This window comes from Abramis brama, assembly GCF_963993115.1.
Source record: "Abramis brama genome assembly, chromosome: 16".
Classification (NCBI taxonomy): Eukaryota; Metazoa; Chordata; class Actinopteri; order Cypriniformes; family Leuciscidae; genus Abramis; species Abramis brama.
The window spans coordinates 18,967,798-18,992,254 of NC_139978.1; the positions used below are offsets into that span (position 1 = coordinate 18,967,798).

General features: G+C 39.1%; 1 protein-coding gene and 1 long non-coding RNA gene across 2 annotated transcripts; one reads left to right on the forward strand and one right to left on the reverse strand.

The window, feature by feature from the left end:
* The first annotated feature begins 4,361 nt into the window (after positions 1–4,361).
* LOC311066255 (ras-specific guanine nucleotide-releasing factor RalGPS1-like) lies at positions 4,362–16,955 on the forward strand. Its single transcript, XM_084087311.1, has 6 exons — positions 4,362–4,499; positions 4,694–4,799; positions 5,713–5,805; positions 11,404–11,572; positions 14,501–16,096; positions 16,377–16,955. Exons 1-4 carry the CDS (start codon positions 4,402–4,404, stop codon positions 11,539–11,541), a joined length of 435 nt encoding a protein of 144 aa, XP_083943437.1. The 5' UTR covers positions 4,362–4,401; the 3' UTR covers positions 11,542–11,572; positions 14,501–16,096; positions 16,377–16,955.
* LOC311066256 lies at positions 12,062–24,423 on the reverse strand. Its single transcript, XR_014603047.1, has 4 exons — positions 24,260–24,423; positions 23,183–23,350; positions 14,515–14,555; positions 12,062–14,425 (listed from the first exon to the last, which is right to left on the reverse strand). It is a non-coding gene; the product is annotated as an uncharacterized lncRNA (long non-coding RNA).
* Between the last annotated feature and the right edge of the window lie 34 nt (positions 24,424–24,457).

Sequence of the window (24,457 nt, forward strand, 5' to 3'; positions counted from 1 at the left end):
CACGGCTCGGTACGAGTTCGGTACAATGGAGGGAAAAGCAAAACAAAAATGCAGAAGCTTGTGCATGTCTCAGGCTGTACCACCAAAGGAAAATGAATGTCAAGCCTTGTATTTTTTAAAATAAGATGTAGGCTATTAATAAAGTAAAGGCATAGAACCAGTTTATTTGTAGTGCACTGACAATAGTTTTATATAATTATTAATTAAATTATAAAAAGACAAAAATACATTGAGATATGTTTGGTAATTGTACCTGAATGAATTGAAAATTAATTTGCTACATTTCAGATTAATATATTTGTTTTCCTTAAAATTGTAATTAACATTAATCACTTTGCAGTTTAAATGATGTCCTGCATAAACAAAATGACGGAGTATGTTTTTATGTTTACACACACACAGACTTTTCGATCGCGCCTCTCTCTCTCTTTATCTCTCTCTCTCACACACACACACACTCACACAACATAGCCTATTCCAGAATTGCAAATTGCAATCTTTACCTCGCAGCCTGCTTCAGAGCTAAGGCGTGGCTACAGATTAGGTGTCCCTAAAGAACCCGCTTATCTAACAGTAGTTCCGCATTACATTAATTAATTTGCACGCGAGTTTTATTTATTTTTATACCGTGTATTCTCCGTGTAAATTTATGTACCGAACCGTGACGCCCGTACCGTTTCGGTTCAATAGGAATACGGCTTCATCCTTTCAGTTCAATCTTCTCAAAAACTCCTCCTGGAAGTGGTTAACTCTAGTCTTTTTTTCCTGAGTTATGATCACCAGTGGAAAAATGGAGGATCGTCAGTAATTTAGCTGAAGTATTTCAGCTGTATCTGACAGGAGAGGTGCTGGTATTCTGCAGTATGTCTGGAAATCACTGTTGGTTGGAGGGATTCTGAAGATGTGTGTGTTGGAGGGACAATAAAAGAGTAAGACTCATGTAACCTAGCATTCATGAACCTAGATCAGCCCCACAGACGCTTGTTTAAAAAGAGGGACTTTTCTTCAATTCTCCCATGAGCTTATTCTTTTCTGTCTGGCGGATAACATCCAGCTGCCGTCTGTAGAGTGGCTCTGAAGGAGCCGTCTTTCTGGATCATGGTGGTCTTTGGTAAATTTCAGATAGACCTTTGTAGGTTAAAGCTAAATCTTGACTTAAAATGCATAAGCTTTAAGATTTTTCTCTTTTCAGTCCTGCAACCATTAAGTTTAAAACCCAATGTGGTATCAAAGACTACATAAACACCCAGAATATAAAAACACAAATTGTGTATAAAAACATATTGAATGAGTAAAATTTATCTGTGCCTGGGAAAGACACATTTTTATTTATTTTAAAACATATTTTTATTACATTTTTATTACTGTAACTTGGTTAGTTTGTGTAGTAAATAATAAAATAAATAAAATATAAAAATAGCCCATTAGTGCCTCCCATTTACCTTAACAGAAATGACGTTATGTTGTTTAACATCCATTGTGCTAGTATAGTTTTCACTTTCATACCCTTAATCACACAAATTTCACTCATGGAGGAACACAGCACTACAGAGTAGAAATATGTTTAATAAACCTTTTTGTTCCTTGTACGTCAAGACAAGGAACTGAAGTTAGTGAAGAGTTTGAATTAGATCATGGTGTATGGTAGTTCCTCTCAAGAGAGGCTGAGCAATTAGGATGTTTCCTATTTTTGACTGTCAGATATTTGAGTTGGAAATCAAATTACATTGAGCATTTTATGGTTGTAACAGCTGTGTCAGAACTGGCTAAACTCGTGGAGAAATCTAGGTTGAGATTGGATATGGAAAGAATATGTTTTGTATCAAGCATTGTCAAAATCAAGATATTTTTTTTTAATTCAGGGATGTCAGGTTTAATTCATTTGGATTTTTCTACATGAACTCACTCGTTCAACTTTTTGTGTTACAGTAAATTGTTTCTAAAAGCATGCATGCATTTTAAGAGGAGACGTTTCCAAGGTGCATTTTATACTCAAATGCATTGTTTGTGACGATTTATTTAAATTATTTTTATTTAGTTTCATATTATATGTTAATTATTAATTATTAGGGGTGAATTCCAATCGGAAGTGAGTGTCCCTATGCCCTACAGAGCCCTTGAAGTGGGGACTTTGGAGGGAGCAGGGAACTTGTGTGTCCTAATGAAGCTGTTTGGAACGCAGCACTTGTTTCCTTATTAGCTTCACATGGAATGTTACTACGACAAAGCTAGTCAGCGACAACAGGAATATCTGATTATTGCTGTTAATATGATACAAAAAAATGCAAATACATTTATAATGAAGTTTTTAAAATATGCTTTGCATGTGTGTTCCCGATCAGGGCTGCGTTTCCCAAAAGCATCGTTAGCCAACTATGGTCTCAAGTTCCATTGAACTCTATTGGTAACGACAGAACTTGCGACAATAGTTAGTTTTGGGAAACGCACCCCTGCTCTTAACTTTATAAGTTAATCATTAAAAATTAAGCTTAAACACATTTCTTATCTATAAATATTGCATAAATATTAATAAGTTCAATCAAATTGTCTCAAAATACTAAATTAAAAAGAATAAATATTATAGAACAAAAATAAATTGCATTGGTTTTTACTGGGATGGAGGAAGTTTCATTTTTAGGTGTCCGGTCACTTCTGACCGGGAAGGCCCTGAGTGTGACTGCTAAACAAAGACCATCTGAGGGTTAAATAAAAAAGAAAATAACTTTGCTCCAAAATGGAGATAAAGAGCAGTTGCCTTTAACCTTTTTAAAATTTAGCATCGTTTTAAAAAGAGTACTTATTACAGGAATGATGAAATAAGAAATAATGTATTATATTTTAAATTTATATTAAATGCAATTAGCTGACCTGTAGTGTGCTTTTTTACCCACTTATGCACATCTTTATATGTCATTTCACAGGTCTATTTTCTTTGGAAATATGGTTTAAGTTTACTAATGAATGTACTGATGAGCATTTATGGTAATATAAATTAAGTTGCATTTTAGTGCTTTCAAATATGTTAACTTTAAATGTAATATTGAATAACACACTAAACCTATAATCAAGTACCTTGGATGTGTTTTAGTATGTTAGTCAACACATCAAAATAAGTGTATTTTTTTAAAAGAATGACAAAAGAGTAAAACAATGATTTAAAATAATTTTAAAGTAAAACTTTTATTTTGACATTTTTACAAAGTGCACTTTTTTAACAAGTACTTAAGTGTGTTAAGAAACATAGTCATAAAAGTGTACTCTCTTCAAGTACACTTAAGTGGCCATTTATTTCATTAGTATTATATTATCTGCAAGTACACATTCAATACAACTGCACAGCTTTTTCACAAGGGAACACATTTCTTAATCTGACTGCCTCTCTCTGTTTCACTTCACCCGTCTCGTCACAGTATGATGTGCCAGTTTGGTGTAGTGGAGAGTAAAAGTACGACATTCCCTGCAAAAGAAAAAACTCGACACCTACTGGATGACAGCTTCTTAGAGTCTCACAGTCCTGTCAGAAACCACACACATGATTCAGTATTTACCAACGGCATCTCACTGGGTACTGCAGTTTATTCCTATTGTACACATCTCAGTCTTTGTTCCACTAACACAGGATTAGTGCAAGGATTTATGTGTCCTAATTTAGGAGTGTTCCACCATTACCACCATCAAATATTACTGCTGTGTTGGAATTGTGTTTGTCTTTGATTTTTCACCACTAGATGGGAGTGGTGTTCAAGATTTTGTGCAGTGGGTTTTTGCCTTTTGAAAACTTAACATTAATTTATTCCTAAATAGACCTGTCATCTTCATTCTTGATTTTTTTTTCTGTTACCACCTTTCATGAATTTATTTTAAGAAAAAAAGATAATGAGTTTGTTTTTCTTGACATTCAAGTACTGTTGAGAGGTAAGGCTAATTACATATCATTATTATTCATTAGAATAGAATAGAATATAGATTGCAATTAGTGTTTTCTGTTTTGTTGCGTGTGTGTGTCTGTCTGTGTCTGTCTCTCTGTGTTCTTGTATATATGGTTTTGAGGACGCAAATGTGTATAATGATATTATTTACAACGTAATTACAACATAATCATGGCTCACGAGGGCACATTCTAAATGTTTTTTTGTTTTTTTTAATCCAAAATAATGGCAATAGATTTCTATGATGGTTGGTTTAGGGATAAGAGACACAATATACAGTTTGTACAGTATAAAAAGCATTATGCCTATGAAGAGTCCCTATTAACCACATATTCAAGTGTGTGTGTATATTTTGTCCTTTTTCCCTCTTAAAGTTCTACACATTTTGCTGTTTTACGTGGCAATGTTCAGAATGTCAGCTGTCAACATGTTTGTTATTTATTTGTGACTATTTTCTTAATACAAATGAAAAATGAAATTCACTTTCAGAGGCCGTATGTACGCAACACTTGGTCCAAACTGGCGAGTCCCAATCTGTAACTCTCCTAGAAGCAGAAGTTATATTTATAGGTAGGAAACCTTGTAGCTGTTAATTTTGTGTCCATAAGCACACAACTCAAATGCATACTATTGTCTTTTTAAATATTCAAATAAAACAGGTTTTTCATGTATAGCTGCCTTTTTTGCAAACGATTTGCGCAACCTCATTACTTCATGCTTAGGCAAGCAGTGAGGTAAATATGATCCTCTTACTTCCTCATCAGCACCCCAGGGTCCGTATCCAGCTATGAATGCAGTTCTTTGAGCAGCATAACCATTGAAGGACCCCTGCGGAGAAAGACACTGATGAAGGAGGGTAAAAAACCAACTGTAAGTGTGCAGTCAAATGTGCAGTCAAATTTATTTTACAGATAACATTAAACATGACCAGGTATTTTTATCCCATATTTCAATGGACTACTTGCACAACTACTTCCGCGTTCTAGTTAGTACTGTACATATCGGGAGTTTCAGAGCGTTCAGCGCACCTACATACAATGAGAATGCAGATTAGCACTATGTTAAATAGCTGCCAATAGATTAAAACAAAGAATAATGATCTCTGTATTAATTATCTGTGCTGAAATGTTCCTATAAATATATTTTCTTTCCAACTGTGCATGCTAAATATATTTATTCACTAATTCATTCAGCAGTCCTATATGCCCATCTTCTCATTAACAGTTTTTTTCTCTTTCTGATATTTCATACCTGTTGGGTTTACATTTTTAAATGAAATTTACTATTAAAAGGAGTGCTTGTGTGTGCTGGTGTTCATTCCAGTCTTTTAAAATAGGTGAATGAATTAATGCTTTTGAATGCTTAATCTTGTGTGTGTGTGGCTAAGGCATTTCCCAAATGTCTTTTATAATTGCACACAGAATGTTTTGCCAAATCTGAATGAGCCTAGTTACACCTGATAGCAGTAAATGCTTCAAAATCTTGACATGAAAGACTGAAACAGGAACTGAAATTTGAAACTGGTCATTTCAGGCACTTTCAACATAATGTTCAACATCTACATTTACAATAAACTTTTGGGTAGACTATCCTGTCATTTGCCAGATTTAATGTCCAAGAAAACATGACACTTATTGGGTTACATTTTAAGGATGCAGTGATCATACCTGTCCAGAAAGTTCAATAAACGGTCAACAAAATAGTCATGTCTGTTAGAGTTAATAGAGAAGAGAACTTAATCTGTCTCTTAAGTTGATTTTCACTTTTGTTTTCTTTACGCCAGCTTTCATCCTGGAAGCGCTACTGGATTGTCTTATCCGGCTCCATTCTCATCTATTTTGGTTCTAAAGCTCTAAGAGCAAATGAGCGAAGACATGTAAGTGATTAATTATTCCTTCAATCCAGTGAGAAAACATAGAGTTCAGTTCAATTCAATTCAGTTCAGTTCAGTTCAGTTCAATTCACATTTATTTGTATAGCGCTTTTTAAAATACATATTGTTTCAAAGCAGCTTAACAGAAAATGCATGCATCTGCATTACAATTTAGTTATTAAGAGCTTTGTTACTTTTTGCAACCTTTTGCCAAGATAATAGCTCTTCTATAGTCTTCTTCTATAATGCCTGATGAGTTTGGAGAACATCTGACAAGAGATCAAAGACAATTCTCCAGATTCCCAGATCCATGTTGTGCTGCTTCTCCTCAGTTCAGCCCACTCATCTTCTATAGGGTTCAGGTCTGGGGACTGGGACGGTCATTGCAGAAGCTTCATTTTGTGCTCAGTGACAACACATTTTTGTGTTGATTTTATGTTTGTTTTGTATAAAAAAAGATCCAACCACGGCCCATTATAACATTTCTAGCAGAAGTGATCAGGTTTTTTTTTTTTTTATCTGTTGGTATTTGCTAGAATCCATGATGCCATGTATCTGAACAAGATGTTCAGGACCTCCAGCAAAAAAATAGGCCCACAACATTAAAGATTCAGCAATATATTTAACCATAGGCATGGGTTACTTTTTATCCCTGTTTGCACCAAACACATCTGGCGGGTTTGCTGCCAAAAAGCTCTTTCTTTTGTTTCGTCTGACAATAGAAGCTGGTCCCATTTGAAGTTCCAGTCGTGTCTGACAACTGAATATGCTGGAGTTTATTTTTGGAAGAGCGAGGAGGATTTTTCTTGAAACCCTCCCAAACAAAATGTGCTGATGTAGAGGTTGTTTATTTATTTTTTAGGCTCTCTGACCCCCAAGACTCAACTTATCTCTGCAATTCTCCATCTGTGATCCTTGTAGAGTCTTTGGCCACTCAGACTTTCCTCCTCACTGTGCATTAAAGGAGAACTCCGGTCAATTTTAACATTGAGCTCATTTTTTTTGTAAATTTGGAGTGCTGTCAGTACAGAGAACAGTATTTGATTGTCGAGTTCACGTGCGTGATCATAGGTAACTAAGCAACAGTGGAGAACTCGACAATCAACTACTGTGGACTTCGACCGAAAACAGGAAGTAAATACAGGTATGTGCGCTGGCTGAATTAACATCATTTTTATTCATATCTTTCACATCTACTGCAGTAAGATTCACCCGTGTTCACTCTGAAGGAATCATCTAACATGGCTGTGCACTTGTAATGACACATCAAGGATGTTAAGAGGCTAAAAGCAGGTTTAAAACTTGCCCCATTTAAATCAGCAGGGTGCAAATTTTAAAAAGAGGATAACAAGGTGTAGGCAACACCGATTTTTGTCGTTGTTCTCTGTACTGACAGCACTCCAAATTTACAAAAAAATTAGCTCAATGTTAAAATTGACTGGAGTTCTCCTTTAAGACAATATGGACGCACGTCCTCTTCCAGGCAGATTCATAACATCTTTAGTTGTCATAACATCTTGCCGTGTTGGTGGAAATGGAGATTTTCAATGTTTTAGCTATTTTCTTACAGACACTTTCTATTTTGTGAAGCTCAACAATCTTTTGCTGCACATCAGAACTATATTCTTTGGGTTTACTCAGTGTGATTAATGATTTAGGGAATTTGGCCTTTGTGTTTCCTCATATTTATACTCCTGTGGAGTCACAACTAAGTCATAGCTAGAAAATTGTATGTTCCTAGTCACCCTGGTGTGTTAAAAAAAATGTAAATATTAATGGGAATAAACTTCAGAGATATTTTACTCGTAAAAAAAATCTTGGAGTGCCAATAATTATGGCCAATGTGTTTTGGAGAAAAACATCCCCCCCCCCTTGAACTTGAGATGCCAGGCGAACTAAATCGCAAAGCCGAGTCTGATGGTCTGAATGAGCCAGCGAGACTGTCTGGGATGCGCTAGCCAGGCCTCCAGAGGTCATACAAGTGGGGTCAGAGGGACCACAGATGTACCTGCAGTGGGGCAGCGAGGTACAGCACAGGGGCCCGACCCGCAATGCAGAGTGTCCCGGAGGGGTGTCTGAGTGTGCGGTGCAACACTATCCTGGCTCCATGGTTTGGCTGTGCGTTAGAAGACATCTCGTTCTCGAACCGCATACTGTTGCCAGCTGGCAATAGAAAAGGGATATGAGAGTGGAAAGGCATAGCATTGCACACTGCCGTCCGCACCCTCTTGGGACCCAGAGATAGAGGAAACTTCTCTTTTTTTAAACTCATTAAACTCAACAAAAGATTCTTCACCAGGAGTGGTGTGGTAACCATCTTCTGAAGAGCTGTTCCCTCCATCACTAGGTCACCCGTCTCAGGAGCGCCGCTTGGCCTGACGCTTGGAGGATCTGGCAGGGGCTGTGCCGCTATCCTGCGGCCGTCTCCATGAGGCTGCTGATGTGGCCGTGCGGGAGCGGAGGTGGAAGCCGCTTGGGCGCCCTCGGCAACGAGCAGGAGGGGGAGCTGTAGCCAGTGGCGGGGGGAGACAGCAGCTGGCCGCCGGGGCAGGATGTGCTTAATGGCCTCCGTCTGCATCTGTCCAGCTGATAACTGCTGGGCGAAGTTCTCGACCGCATCGCCAAAGAGGCCAGCCTGGGAGATCGGGGAGTAGAGAAATTTATATTTGTCGGTCTCCCTCATATTTGCCAGGTTCAGCCATAGATGGCGTTCCTGGACCTCAAGTGTGGACAGTCTGCACAAGGAACCGCGCAGTGACTTCCGTTGCACGTAGGGCGAGGTCCATCACTGTGCGCAGTACCTGACCCAGAGTCAGAACTACCCTCGTACAGCTCTTTGAGTGCCTTGACCCTGCCATGGCTTGCAGGGTGGAGGCGACATGTCCAGCGGCTCTGAAAGCCTTGGCCGTAAGCACATACGAGAATTTACAGGCCTTGGATGGGAGACGCGAATAACCTGTCAGGCTGCAGCGATTTGTGGATACAATTGCATCACAACCGCGCTTTCCACCGGGGGGGATCTCCACATACCCCTTGGCCACTCCACTTTATGATATGTCAGTGCATGTTGCTTTCAGTTAAAACAGCTCAAACATGCATTTTAGTCTGGGGAGGAAACTTGCACAGCAATCACACACAGAATATGCACAAAAGTCAGATCATTGGGTTACTTGTTCAGTGGTGGTTTGGATCTCCCGATCGCTCCTCTCACTTTCATGAGGATCTTCGTTGCCCATTGAGTCCCTGCGCTGCCAAGGCACAGACTGTCCTATCTGACGAGATGAAAAGGGTCTTTGATCATGCAGTGGCGGGACGCGAGGTGGCCCGAATACTCGTGTATCTTCCCCAGGGGAATAGGCTGGTATCGGACTGAATTTAGGACCTTAGCAGCAGAGTGCCAATGGAACAAAGAGGCGCAGTGGGACATGTTTCTGCATGGGCTGGCTGACCGTATCTAAAGAGAGATCTATACGCTGGACCTTTCAAGGAACTTGGATGGAATCATCAAGTTGGCTTTATGGGTTGACGCTCGCTTACACCGATTGGAGCAACGAACACACCAAACCTCGGTTCCAGCGAGACTCGAGAGTCAGCCGTCAACCAAGCAGTGATACGGTCAGTCCCGTCTTCCATCACGAGCCCATGCAGGTGGGAAGAGCTCGGCTTTCCTGGGAGGAGAGGCAACGACAGAGAACCAGAGGACTATGTTTATATTGCAGAGGCACATTTTCTGAATGATTGTCCGGTAAAAGATCAAGCCCGATAGTAAGTATGAGGCTACTATCAGGTGGGCTCTCCATGGATAAGCCCTCATCTTCAACCCTCCTCCCGGTAAGACTGCAATGGGAGACCCGTTTCCACCACTTCCAGGCCTTATTGGACTCGAGGGGCCGAAGGTAATTTTATGGGCCTGAATCTAGCTCAACAACTCCAAATTCCTATCACTTCTCTTACACACCAGATTACTGTTAATGCACTCAATGGACAACTCAACTCCCTAACATCCATCTGCACTGAACTAATAACACTCATCACTTCCGGTAACCATACGGAGGAGATCTCCTTTTTGCTTATGAGAGCCCATTATCCCCATAGTACTCGGCCATCCCTGGCTAGTGAAGCATAGTCCCAGGGTGGACTGTAGGGGTGTTGAAATTAATCGTTTCTACGATGCATCGCGATGCAGACGAGGACGATTCGGTATCGTTTCAGTAATAGATCATAACCGATTATAATGTACTGACGCTTTTCTGACGTCATTTGTTGCGTACGTGCTTTGTCGCCGTAGCATAAAATGGCAGAGGGACGTGAGACGCGAGTGCGAGAAAATTAAAAATGCTCCAACTACTTTAAAACTACATCTGGGCACATTTCGGCTTTTATGAACAACCTGGTAAGCACGACCTGCAGAAGACACGCGCTGTGTGCGCTCATGTCACGCACAAATAGAATATGCAGGAGGTAATACCACTAACTTGATAAACCACGTTAGCCATTTTTACCCCGAGCTGTTAACACCTGGCAAAGTCTGACTGCTTTAGGGTAAGCGGATGAGCTCCAACGTCACCCGAATCCGCAGCCAAAAACAAATCATCCACCCGCCCCAATAATTTTCTCTGATTTATGTATCCGCACCCGATGGTCAAATTACAATTATTCTGTGTTGTTATGCGTGATTATAAATGGATAATCGTCACCTTCAACAGCGGACTCGGCGACGGTTGATGCGCGCATCTTTAATGGTAACATAATACCCTGCTTAATGAGCGCTGCTTTTAAATGAACATTTCTTTAAAACAAATTTATTTGACAGATTGTCCTTTTCTTAATGGCATAAACAAGCTTTACTCCCTTGAAACTTAAATTGGAATGTCACTGTTTCTGTCACTGCGACTTCCCGAACAGGCGAGCACACGCACACACACACGCACACACACACACACACTTCTCTGCCTCCGCACCGTCCCTATGACTGTGCTATAGAGTTATTGCCAGGTATGTCTCCGCCTAAGGGCAAGTTATACTCACTTTCTGCTCCAGAAAGGGAGGCCATGGAGAAATACATTTCTAATTCTCTAGCATTTCTGTTCATCCGCCCTTCCGCTTCTCCGGCGGGGGCAAGGTTCTTTTTTGTGGGTAAGAAGGATGGTTCTCTGCAACCTTGTATTGATTACAGAGAGCTGAACAACATCACGGTAAAGAATACTTATCCTTTGCCGTTGATGTCTTCAGCCTTTTAGAGGTTGCAGGGAGCATCAATCTTCACAAAACTGGATTTACGCAATGCTTATCATTTGGTTGGCATAAGGGAGGGGGATGAGTGGAAGACCGCATTTAATACCCCCAGGAGCCATTTTTAATATTTGTTCATGCCTTTCGGTCTGTCTAATCCCCTACGGTCTTCCAGGTACTCATCAATGATGTGCTGAGAGACATGGTAGATCAGTTCATTTATGTCTATCTGGATGACATACTGATATTTTCATCTTCTCTCCAGCAACGTTCAGCACGTCAGACGAGTGCTCCAGAGGTTACTAGAGAATGGGCTTTTTGTCAAGGCATAGAAATGCAAATTTCATGCACAGTCTGTTCTTTTCCTAGTCCGAGGGAATGCGCATGGATCCCGACAAGGTTAAGGCTGTGGTGGATTGGCCAAGTCCAGATTCCCTTTGGATTTGCCAGCACCAGAGTATTCCCCTATGGTACCAGCCCCTTCCTCTCTACTGCCTCTTCATGTAAAGGAGACTAGGAGTATAATGACTGCAAAAAGGTATCGTTTTTAAGTAACATTCAAAATGCCTTCTTACTAGGGCAGCATGATTTGGTCAAAAATGTATATTATGATTCAGTGTTTCCCACAGGAGTTTATATATTAAAAGAAGTCAGAATTTCTCAGCCTTCATATTTTCAGCCTTTTTTCTCTTTCGGCCAAAAACCGAAAATGGCATTTTACATGAGACATGATACAGATTCCGGTATGTAAAATGGACAGAATTGTAAATCTGAGACTTTTTTATATCAAAAATATATATATTTTTTTAAATACTACTTTTGCCAGTGCTTTGCAGCAAGCTTTATGCAGTACAAGGCTCTTTTTTTTTTTTTAGCTCATATGAAAGTGGCATGTGACTGAGCAACACTGTAGAGCAAAGACGAGTGGCTTTACAGTTATGGGAGACTTTTGATTAAAGCCAGATGGTCTAAACAGCTGTAGCCTGCTGTGAACAAACACAAGTGGCACACTGGAGCAAAAGCAAAATGTGTAAGAACTGTTAACTCTTTCCCCGCAATTGACGGAACTTTCCGGCTTTCCGTGTTTTCACTGTTATACGGTAAGGGGCGCTATGACACATATTCTCAAAAATTACAGAATCTCCTGATCAAAACACAGGAGAAGAAAAAGCGGTCCTGGAGAGAGCTGCTGTCCTGCAGAGTTTAGCTCCAACCCTAGTCAAACACACCTGAACAAAATAATCATTATCTTCAGGATTACCAAGGCTACAGGCAGATGAGGGTTTTTTCAGGGATGGAGCCAACTCTGCATGACAGCGGCTTTCTAGGACAACTTGTCTATCCCTATAGCCTATGTAAGCAGCAGTAAGTAGATGCATATGTAAAATAACAATCATCAACATCAAACAGCATATAAATCAAAACTGCCTAACATTACCAAATGAAATGTTGACCCAGGACGAGCTATGGGACTGTGAAGCTTTGGGGTGTAGATCATACGCAGCGTCAGTCGATTTTCCCGGGGCTTCAGCCCCGAATGTTTTGAGTGTGGCCCAGAATGAATCTGCTTGACAAATAATTTATGCTACTGCCCACTGACATGCTTTTAAAGCTATTGTTATCCAATTTTTTGGCCTTCAAACACCTTAAAATGCACATATGTAGGTCAGAGAAATCCAAATTTTAGAACGCCCCTAATACCTCACATTTCAATGCGCGTGTTTGTGTGGTAATGTGGGCTGGTGTGGCTACAGTGCCAGGGCTGAATTTTCAAACCAGTCTGCCCCCTGCATATAGGCCTACAATATTATTCTCTGTATCGAATCATGTTATCTTATAACCCCAGCCCCTGACATTTCGGGCTCAGCCCCTGATGTTTTTAAAACCTAGAAACGCCCCTGGTGTAGATGGACTCGATCTATGGTTTGATCATCGTTCTGAATCCCATTAGTAGGCTAATCTTTGACAAAAAACGTGATTTTCTCAGCTTTTTGCTGAAAATGTTGCCTTTTTTAATGAAACACCCACATTCAAGTGTTGATAAAAAAAAGGAATGCATGAAGCTAGAATAAAACGGTTTTCGTTTGTTTAAAAGTAGAGGCTCTGTTTTTTCTTTTCATATATTGCATGTTCAGATATTCATATAACAAAATATTCTGGGGGCCATGTAAGTTTTGTGAAAATGATCAAAAATGCTTTAAAAAAAAATGTTTTTTTAAAAACCTCGCTGGGAAAGAGTAAAAAAAAAGAATAATAATGATATAGCTACAATGTATGTGGCAGTTGTGCACAACACAACGAAATTTAAATGGCAAACCTAAATTAACAACACAGTGGAATCAAGCCACAATCTAATCGGCGGCTTCAGCGCTTCGGGTTTTTTTCTTTCTTTCTTTCTTTCTTTCTTTCTTTCTTTTTTTCTTCCTTTTTTATTAAGTGCTGTGTTTGAACAGTTTTTACAGTAGGCCTACCAAAATATTTCCATGAACCCGTGACATTCCTATGGGCCAATACAGAGTGGTTAATTTCATTTTTCAGCATTGCCTACAGGCTCAAGACTCCTACTAGTGGCAATGGACTAACGAAATCCAAATTTTGCCCCTTGAACTTTGCGCATCATATTGTTACTTTTGAATCGGCCTTGAGTGGTTTCACGGTCACACTCACACACACACATATATATATGATGCGTCCAGCAGGGGAGTATATACGGCGAAATAACATCATTAAATCGACGCTCGAAATTTACACATTAATAACAGTCCCGTCCATTGACTAATTTAGTGTTTTTTTGGTAATTATAGACGTTACAGTGTAGACAGTGTATCAATAGACAGTGGAATGATCTGCACTACAGATTAAAATATTCAGTTGGGCTTCACTCTCTTCACTCAGCCTACAGAAGATATTTGTTTTTGTGAATTGAAAAATGAAAAATACACACAGTTGGATCAGATGGACAAGGTAATGATATATGACCTTCTGTAGAATAGTTATATTCACCGTAGGTTTTTATATATAGGAGACTGAGTGATATATGTTGTTGTGAATTTATATAAAGTTACATTTAGATATTAACCATATTTAGCCCAATAGACATACCGTGTAATCATATGGACATACTATTATCATAATCATACTATTCACTATTGGTCACCATTGGCACTACAGCTACAGAACAGTGTCCTACATTTTATTAAGACAAACACATTTGATCCCTTTTCTAAAATTTCAAGGGCCATTTAGAAGAAAGAGACAATATTTTTGTTCACAAAAAAGTTATTTATTAACACCATTTATGAATTAGGATGACTTGTGTAGTTGACTCCCTTATGGCTTGCCTCTCTTCTTTAACTGTTTTTCTATCCTCCTGTCAAAGTGATCCTGCTCACTGATAAAAAAAGAAGCAAAAGTTGGATAGTGTAATGGCATGATGTCATGTTTGACCATTTTTTTTCCTTTATAGGATCCTTGCAGTACCGTATGTCAATGACAGGTCCTTGCAGAAATTTCTCCTCAGCCTCCAAGACGGACAAATGTCCCACAAAAGCCAGGGCACAGATGATGGACCACCAGAGAAAGAATTGAGATTGATCACACCGCAAATAAGCCAAGCATGTTTAGTTTTTTACAACAAAATCAAAAGTGCCTTTTCTATATTAACCACAAAAAAACAAGGAAATCCCACACACCAGAGTGGTAGAGAAAACAGAGTGGCGACAGTCCCATAGGACTACTTCCGGGGTATGCAGCCTCGTAAAGTTCCCGGAAGTTCGAAACAATTCATTCAACGCGTGGAGATTTCCATTGCTGGCCGTGGAGTAGGCTAACTTCTGAGGTAAGTTTATTAAATTACTAACAATGTTGAATGGTCCACTGTCTATATTTTATCAGAGGCCCTTTATAATGCATATACTTATCTTATTTGTATATGCAAAACTTAATTCTATATATTTTTTTTATCTTGGTAGACGACTGATTGATCCGGCTAACATTTTGTGGTTAGCTAGCGAGATTATATCTACGTTATATTTTAATGTGCAACAATTGACGTTGGAAACAAGCAGTAATGTGCTCAACAACAATTTATATAGCTAATTATAAAAAATGAACCAGTTCCCTGGAGGAGATCTATCAAATCGAAAACTAAAGGAGAAAAACAGACTTGGCCCACGGCCTAAAAAGCTTTTTTTGGCCTTTAATATGGTCGCCGTCATTAAAACATCCACACGCGATTTGCAGGAAAACCTTTGCTCATTTTCAAGAAGTTACAGTAAGAATAACATTTCTATTGTTACTAATTGTTTCAAATGAATAGTTTCTGTAATGAAACAATACATAATTACCTAACAATTCATTCTCTATATTACAGTTTAATCAAGCAAAAAATGTGTGTATCAAATTTGATACTGCAGGTTTATGGGTGCTTTATCCCTGAACTTTCATGTAACATTTCTGTAATGAAATCTACATATTTCCCACCACAATACAACCACACACTATTTTGATGATTTAATTAATGCCTGAAATGCCATCTTAAAATACATTTTGGGTATTCTTTCAATAAATCAATCCAACAGCATCCCATAAATGGCCAAGCTGCAGTGTGATTTTATTTTTTATTTTTTTATGTAAGATGGGGTGGCATTGATCATTTTCCAACATTGGAGACCTGACATATGCAAGCACTGCACCAACAATCTCTTCTCACATGTCTACTGTGAAAAGTGTAAGGTGCATCTTTGCCTGAACAAAGCCAGAAACTTTTCACAAAGTGAAATAAAAGACTGTAAAATATTTTATTTAAAAAAAAAAAAGAGAAACTGCCTGAAATCTTCTATAGGATCATTAAGGTTGAATAAAATGTTTATTAAACAGTGTGACTAATTTCTTCTATGAGTAGGGAAACGCATTGACCTACAATACAGCGCTTGTCTACTGATTTGTGCTCTGCTGCATGTGGTGGCGGCTGGTGCTGGCGATGGCTGCTGAAATGAGAGGAGACTGGAGGCTGTGGACGGTGTGCCGGGAATGGAGAGGCCAAATACATCCATGGCAACCAGTAAGGTTAAATTTTTTTCTCACAGGGTAATTTTTATTTTGGGTGAACTATCCACGATACATATTGTTGCATTTTTGTCTTGCGATATATTGTGACATGATATATTGTTACACCCCTAACATTTTGTATGCAAATCCTCGGAGAATCCCTGCCCACTGGTTGTTTTGAAGCTGGATTTACTAATATGAATAATCATTGAATTATATGAAATGGAGAATATTGTTCGCTGCATGTACTATACTGAATTTTAATTTTTTGTAATATGTGTGGTCCATTGTAGTTTTGATTGGTGCTGGAGGCACCCTCACTGAAGGGGATTTCCTTCTCTTCGGCTTAGGCCGGTGAATGAATATGGTTGGCACAGCATGGTATGGTAGGCTTGTAAGGTCGGTTTCCATTGTACTTCAAATATCATTGAAAAGTCTTAATTCTCTACATTTACAAATATGATGCCCTTTGAAATGCTAGTAAGTTATGTCACCTGTGTGAACATTACTTACATGACATAGTTTTCTGTAGCTGGACCCTGTCATTTGCAGGTTTTGACGGCTGACCATTGCCATCCATTTTTTCCTGCGCTCTTGGTCTTTGGGGAAGCCATACATTTGGTAACCCTTCTCAGAACGATTGGAGCATCCAAAAGCTGCACAGCAAACCATGGTATGACCACTGATCTATAAAATATTAGTTGTAACCAATGAACATGACACCATTGAACATCACAGAGAGTGGTTGTGATGTTCTTCAACTTCTCCTGAAATTCATAAACTTGATGACCACACACACTTTTTCTTGTTGTCTTTTTCTTGTTGTCTCACTCATTGTTTAATAAAAAAAAAAATACTATTGCATTCATTCATCCAAGCGTAATGAGTTGTTATTCTTACATATATTTGATACTTTGTGTATGGGTTAGTCTTAAAATTACCTTGGTTTGTGGTCAACTCATGCCTCATCAGAAGAAAAGGACTGGACACTAAATGCTGAATGGACTGTTGCTAGCTACTCTTAGGGTGACCACCCGCCCTGCTTTGCGTTGTCCCGCACAGCATTTTCACCCCTTGTCCCACACGCCGCATATTGAGAATATGTCCCGCATTTTCATCCGTCTATTGGTTTTTAATTATTATATTAAGAAAACGTGCATGCATTCTTTTGCCTTTTTAAGAAAGCATTTTATTTCTTCTTTTTGCAGTGTATTTTTTCACCTATAGGCTATTTAACAGCGCTTCGTCAGAAGTACAAATACAACAGCCTTTTTTAAAATCCTATACAATGGTTGAAAGGAAAGGAGTAAACGTGTTTCCTGTCAGAAAACATTAAATAAAATAATGTTAAATAATTAATAATTAATTAAATTAAACTATTTAATTCAACAGAATTTATCAACTTGTTGTGGTGGTTTTAATTCACATCCTTTCTAAAAATATGAAAGTTTTGGTTTAATATATTCTTAATATATAAGACTGTCAATGATCTAATTTCATGTTTTATATTTTATTTGTTCATTGTTTATTTTGTTGGATTTTAATTGGACTTGGTCAGATCTGTTTATAAAATAGTGATCTGCCTTTGGGCTCAGTGATGTTGAATTTAAATGACATGTCAAATAAAGACATGTTATGTTACATTGTGATGTAGGCTAATGGTGTTTTCTGGAAAGGACTAAAGAACAAAGAATTTTTATCAGCTGAAAGGCAGAATTCAAATGTTTTTATTAAGTTAGACATTATATAATAATAATAATAACTAGATGCGAAAGTTCGTCGAGACAAACTTTAAGTTGGCTTGAGAAAGTTTGGACCATAAAGTTTGAAAAAGTTTAAAGTAGTTTAAAGTTTAAAGTAGTTTAAAGTTTAAAGTAGTTTAAAGTTTAATTTAGTTTAAAGTGTAAATTAGTTTAAAGTTTAAAATAGTTTGAAGTTTAATTTAGTTTAAAGTTTAAATTAGTTGAAAGTTTAAAATAGTTTGAAGTTTAATTTAGTTTAAAGTTTAAAATAGTTGAAAGTTTAAAGTAGTTTGAAGTTTAATTTAGTTTAAAGTTTAAATTAGTTGAAAGTTTAAAATAGTTTGAAGTTTAATTTAGTTTAGTTTAGGGTGTTCTGGGTGGTTGCTATGGTGTTGCTAGGCGGTTGCTAGGGTATTATGGGTGGTTGCTAGGGTGTTGCTAAGCGGTTGCTAGGGTATTTTGGGTGGTTGCTAGGGTGTTGCTAGGCGGTTGCTAAGGTATTTTAGGTGGTTGCTAGGGTGTTCTGGGTGGTTGCTAGGCGGTTGCTATGGTATTTTGGGTGGTTGCTAGGGTGTTGCTAGGCGGTTGCTAGGGTGTTCTGGGTGGTTGCTATGGTGTTGCTAGACGTTGCTAAGGTATTTTGGGTGGTTGCTAGGCGGTTGCTAGGGTGTTATGGGTGGTTGCTAGGGTATTCTGGTTGGTTGCTAGGGTGTTCTGGGTGGTTGCTAGGCGGTTGCTATGGTGTTTTGGGTGGTTGCTAGGGTGTTGCTAGGCGGTTGCTAAGGTATTTTGGGTGGTTGCTAGGCGGTTACTAGGGTGTTCTGGGTGGTTGCTAGGCGGTTGCTAGGGTTTTTTAGTGGTTGCTATGGTGTTGCTAGGCGGTTGCTAGGGTGTTCTGGGTGGTTGCTAGGGTGTTGCTAGGCGGTTGCTAGGGTATTCTGGGTGGTTGCTAGGCGGTTGCTAGGGTGTTCTGGGTGGTTGCTATGCTGTTGCTAGACGGTTGCTAGGGTATTCTGGGTGGTTGCTAGGTGGTTGCTAGGGTGTTTTGGGTGGTTGCTAGGCGGTTGCTAGGGTGTTCTGGGTGGTTGCTATGGTGTTGCTAGGCGGTTGCTAAGGTATTCTGGGTGGTTGCTAGGCAGTTGCTAGGGTGTTCTGAGTGGTTGCTATGCTGTTGCTAAGGTGTTCTGGGTGGTTGCTAGGCGGTTGCTAGGGTGTTCTGGGTGGTTGCTATGGTGTTGCTAGGCGGTTGCTAGGGTATTCTGGGTGGTTGCTAGGCGGTTGCTAGGGTGTTCTGGGTGGTTGCTATGGTGTTGCTAGGCGGTTGCTAGGGTGTTCTGGGTGGTTGCTATGATGTTGCTAGGCGGTTGCTAAGGTATTCTGGGCGGTTGCTAGGCAGTTGCTAGGGTGTTCTGGGCGGTTGCTATGGTGTTGCTAGGTGGTTGGTAGTTGTCATAGATGGTTACTATGGAGTTTTTATAGAGTCCTTAGCATGATCTTGGTATGATTTAGCACTTAACTAATTGATATTAGCATGTAGCTATTCACTGCTAGCATGTGTAGCATGTTGGAAGTGCTGTTTGCTAGCATGAGTCAAAAGAGCCAAACCTCATCTCTATACGATGTTCTGATACAGAGATATAGGTCTTGCAAAACGGTTGCTAGGGTACTCAAGTTTGGTTGCTATGGAGTTGCTTGGGAGCTTGAAGCTTTAAACTTAAAACGTTTAAAGTGGTTTGAAGTTTAAAGTAGTTTACGAGTTTTGAGTTTACAAGTTTAAATGAGTTTAGAGTTTAAGTTTAAATGAGTTTAGTGTGTGTGTGTGTGTGTGTGTGTGTGTGTTCACACACACACACACACACACACACACACACACTCAGAGTTTATGAGTTTAGAGTTTATAAGTGTATAAATTGATGAGTTTATAAGTGTTAGAGTTTTTGAGTTTAGAGTTTATAAGTTTTAAATGAGTTTAGAGTTTATAAGTTTTAATGAGTTTAGAGTTTATAAGTTTAAATGAGTTTAAGAGTTCAGAGTTTATTAATTTATGAGTTTAAGAGTTCATAAGTCTATGAATTCATGAGTTTATAAGTTAATTAGTTTATAAGTGTATGAGTTTAGAGTTCATTAGTTTAAATGAGTCTCATTGGCTAATATAGTATATAGAACGGCAGTTTGGTTTAGTCTTCAAGGTATTTTGATTTGAATTTTTGTCGGTTGGTGAGTTTGAATCTGGATTTGAATTTTTTAGAACTCCCCAATGTAAGTCAATGGGAGTTTTTCCGAGTTTTGATCGTCATTTTTAGGAAAACCGTAAGTCCGATCAGTCTGAAAAGATATAGCACACTAAGTCAGAACAGTTTGAGTGTCTGAGCCGAGTTTGGAGTATGTAGAGTTAAAGCTCTAGGAGGAGTTTGAGTCAGATTTTTTTCCGCTCAGAAGAATAACTAGATGCGAAAGTTCGTCGAGACAAACTTTAAGTTGGCTTGAGAAAGTTTGGACCGCAAAGGTTGCTAGGGTGTTCTGGGTGGTTCCTAAGGTCTTTTTGGTGGTTGCTAGGGTGTTCTGAGTGGTTGCTATGGTGTTGCTAGGGTGTTCTATGGTATTTTGGGTGGTTGCTAGGGTGTTCTGGGTGGTTGTTAGGCAGTTGCTACGGTGTTCTGAGTGGTTGCTATGGTGTTGCTAGGGTGTCCTAAGGTATTTTGGGTGGTTCCTAGGGTGTTCTGAGTGGTTGCTATGGTGTTGCTAGGGTGTCCTAAGGTATTTTGGGTGGTTGCTAGGGTGTTCTGAGTGGTTGCTATGGTGTTACTAGGGTTTTCTAAGGTATTTTGGGTGGTTGCTAGGGTGTTCTGAGTGGTTGCTATGGTGTTGCTAGGGTGTCCTAAGGTATTTTGGGTGGTTCCTAGGGTGTTCTGAGTGGTTGCTATGGTGTTGCTAGGGTGTTCTAAGGCATTTTGGGTGGTTGCTAGGGTGTTCTGGGTGGTTGTTAGGCAGTTGCTACGGTGTTCTGAGTGGTTGCTATGGTGTTGCTAGGGTGTTCTAAGGTATTTTGGGTGGTTTCTAGGGTGTTCTGGGTAGTTGTTAGGCAGTTGCTAGGGTGTTCTAAGGTATTTTGGGTGGTTTCTAGGGTGTTCTGGGTGGTTGTTAGGCAGTTGCTAGGGTGTTCTGAGTGGTTGCTATGGTGTTGCTAGGGTGTCCTAAGGTATTTTGGGTGGTTGCTAGGGTGTTCTGAGTGGTTGCTATGGTGTTACTAGGGTTTTCTAAGGTATTTTGGGTGGTTGCTAGGGTGTTCTGAGTGGTTGCTATGGTGTTGCTATGGTGTTCTAAGGTATTTTGGGTGGTTGCTAGGGTGTTCTGGGTGGTTGCTATGGTGTTGCTAGGGTGTTCTAAGTGGTTGCTATGGTGTTGCTAGGGTGTCCTAAGGTATTTTGGGTGGTTCCTAGGGTGTTCTGAGTGGTTGCTATGGTGTTGCTAGGGTGTTCTAAGTTATTTTGGGTGGTTGCTAGGGTGTTCTGGGTGGTTGTTAGGCAGTTGCTACGGTGTTCTGAGTGGTTGCTATGGTGTTGCTAGGGTGTTCTAAGGCATTTTGTGTGGTTGCTAGGGTGTTCTGGGTGGTTGTTAGGCAGTTGCTACGGTGTTCTGAGTGGTTGCTATGGTGTTGCTAGGGTGTTCTAAGTTATTTTGGGTGGTTGCTAGGGTGTTCTGAGTGGTTGCTATGGTGTTGCTAGGGTGTTCTAGGGTATTTTGGGTGGTTGTTAAGGTTTTCTGGGTGGTTGTTAGGCAGTTGCTAGGGTGTTTTGAGTGGTTGCTACGGTATTCTGGGTGGTTGCTAGGGTGTTCTGGGTGGTTGCTATGGTGTCCTGGGTGGTTGCTAGGTGGTTGCAAAGGTATTTTGGGTGGTTGCTAGGGTGTTCTGGGTGGTTTCTAGGCGGTTGCTAGGGTGTTCTCAGTGGTTGCTATGGTGTTCTAGGCGGTTACACACACACACACACACACACACATACATTAACTCACATACACTCACACACACACACACTAACTCGATAACACTTACACACTCAGAGTTTACATGCGTTTAGAGTTTATAAGTTAAAATGAAGTAAATTCAGTAGTTTGAAGTTTAAAGTTTATATAAGTTTGACGTTTAAAAAGTTTTAATTAGTTTAAAGTTTAATTTAGTTTGAAGTTTAAAGTAGTTTGAAGATTAAAATAGTTTGAAGTAGATAGATAGATGAGTTTATTAGTTTAAATTAGTCTCAATGGCTTTTATATGATATAGAATGGCAGTTTGATTTAGTCTAGGGTTTCAAGGAGTTTAGATTTGAATTTTTGGCAGTTTGATTTAGTTTAGGGTTTCAAGGGATTTAAATTTGAATTTTTGGCAGTTTGGCAGTTTAAAAAACCTGAACATTCCGCAATTTTAATTCAAATGGTTTTTTCCGAGTTTTGATCGTCATTTTTAGGAAAACCGTAAGTCCGATCAGTTAGAAAAGATATAGCATACCGAGTCAGAACAGTCTGAGTGTCTGAGCCGAGTTTGGAGTATGTAGAGTTAAAGCTCTAGGCTGCATTCAAATTGTAAATTTTAAGGGTCAGAAGAAGAAGAAGAAGAATAATAAGTTTAAGTACAATATCAGTAAGTTGGCTTTCTCAAGCCAACTTAATAATAATAATAAGTTTAAGTACAATATCAGTAAGTTGGCTCTCTCAAGCCAACTTAATAAAACTATCTTTAAAGGTAATCAGTCTGAAGGGTGCAGAAACACAGGGGTGGTTTATGTTTTAGTGTTGGTAAAATGTTCCACATCGTCCCACATTTGGTTTGTTTCATGGTGGTCACCCTAGCTACCCTGCTTTCTTAATCCCTCTCTGTTCTCCAAAACGTATCTAAGTAATACTTACCGTATATAGGCTATATAGCTTTCAGTTGTCACCCTACCACTCCAAATGTAAAACTGACATTTAAAAATATGCAATAATAGTCAAACAAGGACTTGTGTATGTGTTTTATTTATATTTACCATTCAATTTCGCAATCGCTGCTGTCAGTCCCATAGAAGAACATGACAGCGCGACCTGTGTGTGGAACTTTACAGGCTTACATGAACCACGTGACCACCCCGCTAGTGAGTTCAACGAGTGTCGCAACTCTTCTCTCTCTATGGCTCTGCCACACACTATCAGTACTTGCAAACAAGTATCTGAATTTTATTAGCAACATTTCGGTCTCATGACCTTCACAAAAACTATTATTTTTAGAGTTTTTTATTATTATTTTAGAACTATTTGACATTAAAAACGTGACACGTAAAAATGTTAATCTGACACGATGCAGAGCACAGCTAACACACAATACTTACCTCTGGACAAGGGACATAGTGAACTTGATCTTGTCACTGTAGGTTTGCTGCCCAGAATTGATGTCAGGTGAGTGTGTATTGCATCAACTTGCTCCCGATCTTGATCTTTGTGGAACACTTGGAAAAAGTGTCAAGCCACTTTGATTTATTTTGGCCACTGTTGATGGACTGTGCAGAGGAAATTGAAAATTACATTAAAAACATGTCCATGCATGTCTCTGGAAGTCATTTATTTACTATACAAGCTATTGTTTTGGAATGCAGTTAAAACAAAGAGTGGGTGTTTATGGTTTATACAAGTTTAGAGAGAGAGAGAGAGAGAGATTTTCATTACCTTAAGGAGGTAAAGAAAACACACCTTTAGAGGTGTGCGACCAAAGTACGATAAAACTCGCATTAAGACAAGTGCACTGCATATACATTTTAGTCCAGATCAGTAGGCTATTTTAAGAAAATATATATATTAAGATATAAATTAAATAATTTGATCATCTCATTTATAAGAAACAACTCAAACCAAAGTCTACAGTAGGCCTACATTCAAACCATATGGGACCAAAAAAACAAGTTCCAATATTTACTAGGGGAGCGCCAAATAAACACCCACTCAACGTAACACGGGGCTAGTTGTAACACACTTGTTTTAAATACTTCCACACATGCTAGCATGACGAAACTTGGTGTAGCCTATTTAAATTTGCGCCTTTTTTTTTTTTTTGGAAGATATCCATATACATTTATTAAACCATAGCAAAAGTACATTTCTTAAGTTAATTTTGCATCTCTATTTTTTGTGTTTATTTAAAATTAGACAAATCTGATATTATTTTAATCTCCAATATGTTATTTAACAGAAGAGGCCATCTCACGCAAACTAAAGACAGACAACACAATAAAATTAAAAATAAAATTATTTTTGAAAGTGGGTGAGACAGAGCGGGTAAAGAGGGGCAGCTAAACTAGCTAACTTTGAGACAGACAGAACATCAACCTGACCGTCAAGTAGCCTACTTTTATTGTCTCTCGAAATAAATAATAGAACCATCTATTGACATATAGAAATGAATTGATACCTACCTTTAGCTAATCGTTTATAAATAATAAATGTTGTATCATTGCTAAACAACAAGTTAATTATTTAACATAGGCTACCTCAATTTGTGTCGCTTGTAGCCTACAGCCTCCTCCTGACGCATCAGGAACAACAGGGGCGTAAAACTGCCTGGGGCGTATATAAACCGGCTAACGTTACAGGTCTGCAGCCTCCCCCTACTC

Coding starts and splice junctions, on each gene's coding strand:
- LOC311066255 (XM_084087311.1), top strand. CDS start 4,402: ATGAAATTCACTTTCAGAGGCCGTATGTACGCAACACTTGGTCCAAAC. Junction 4,500..4,693: donor AGCAGAAGTTATATTTATAG/GTAGGAAACCTT, acceptor CTTCCTCATCAG/CACCCCAGGGTCCGTATCCA. Junction 4,800..5,712: donor AGGAGGGTAAAAAACCAACT/GTAAGTGTGCAG, acceptor TCTTTACGCCAG/CTTTCATCCTGGAAGCGCTA.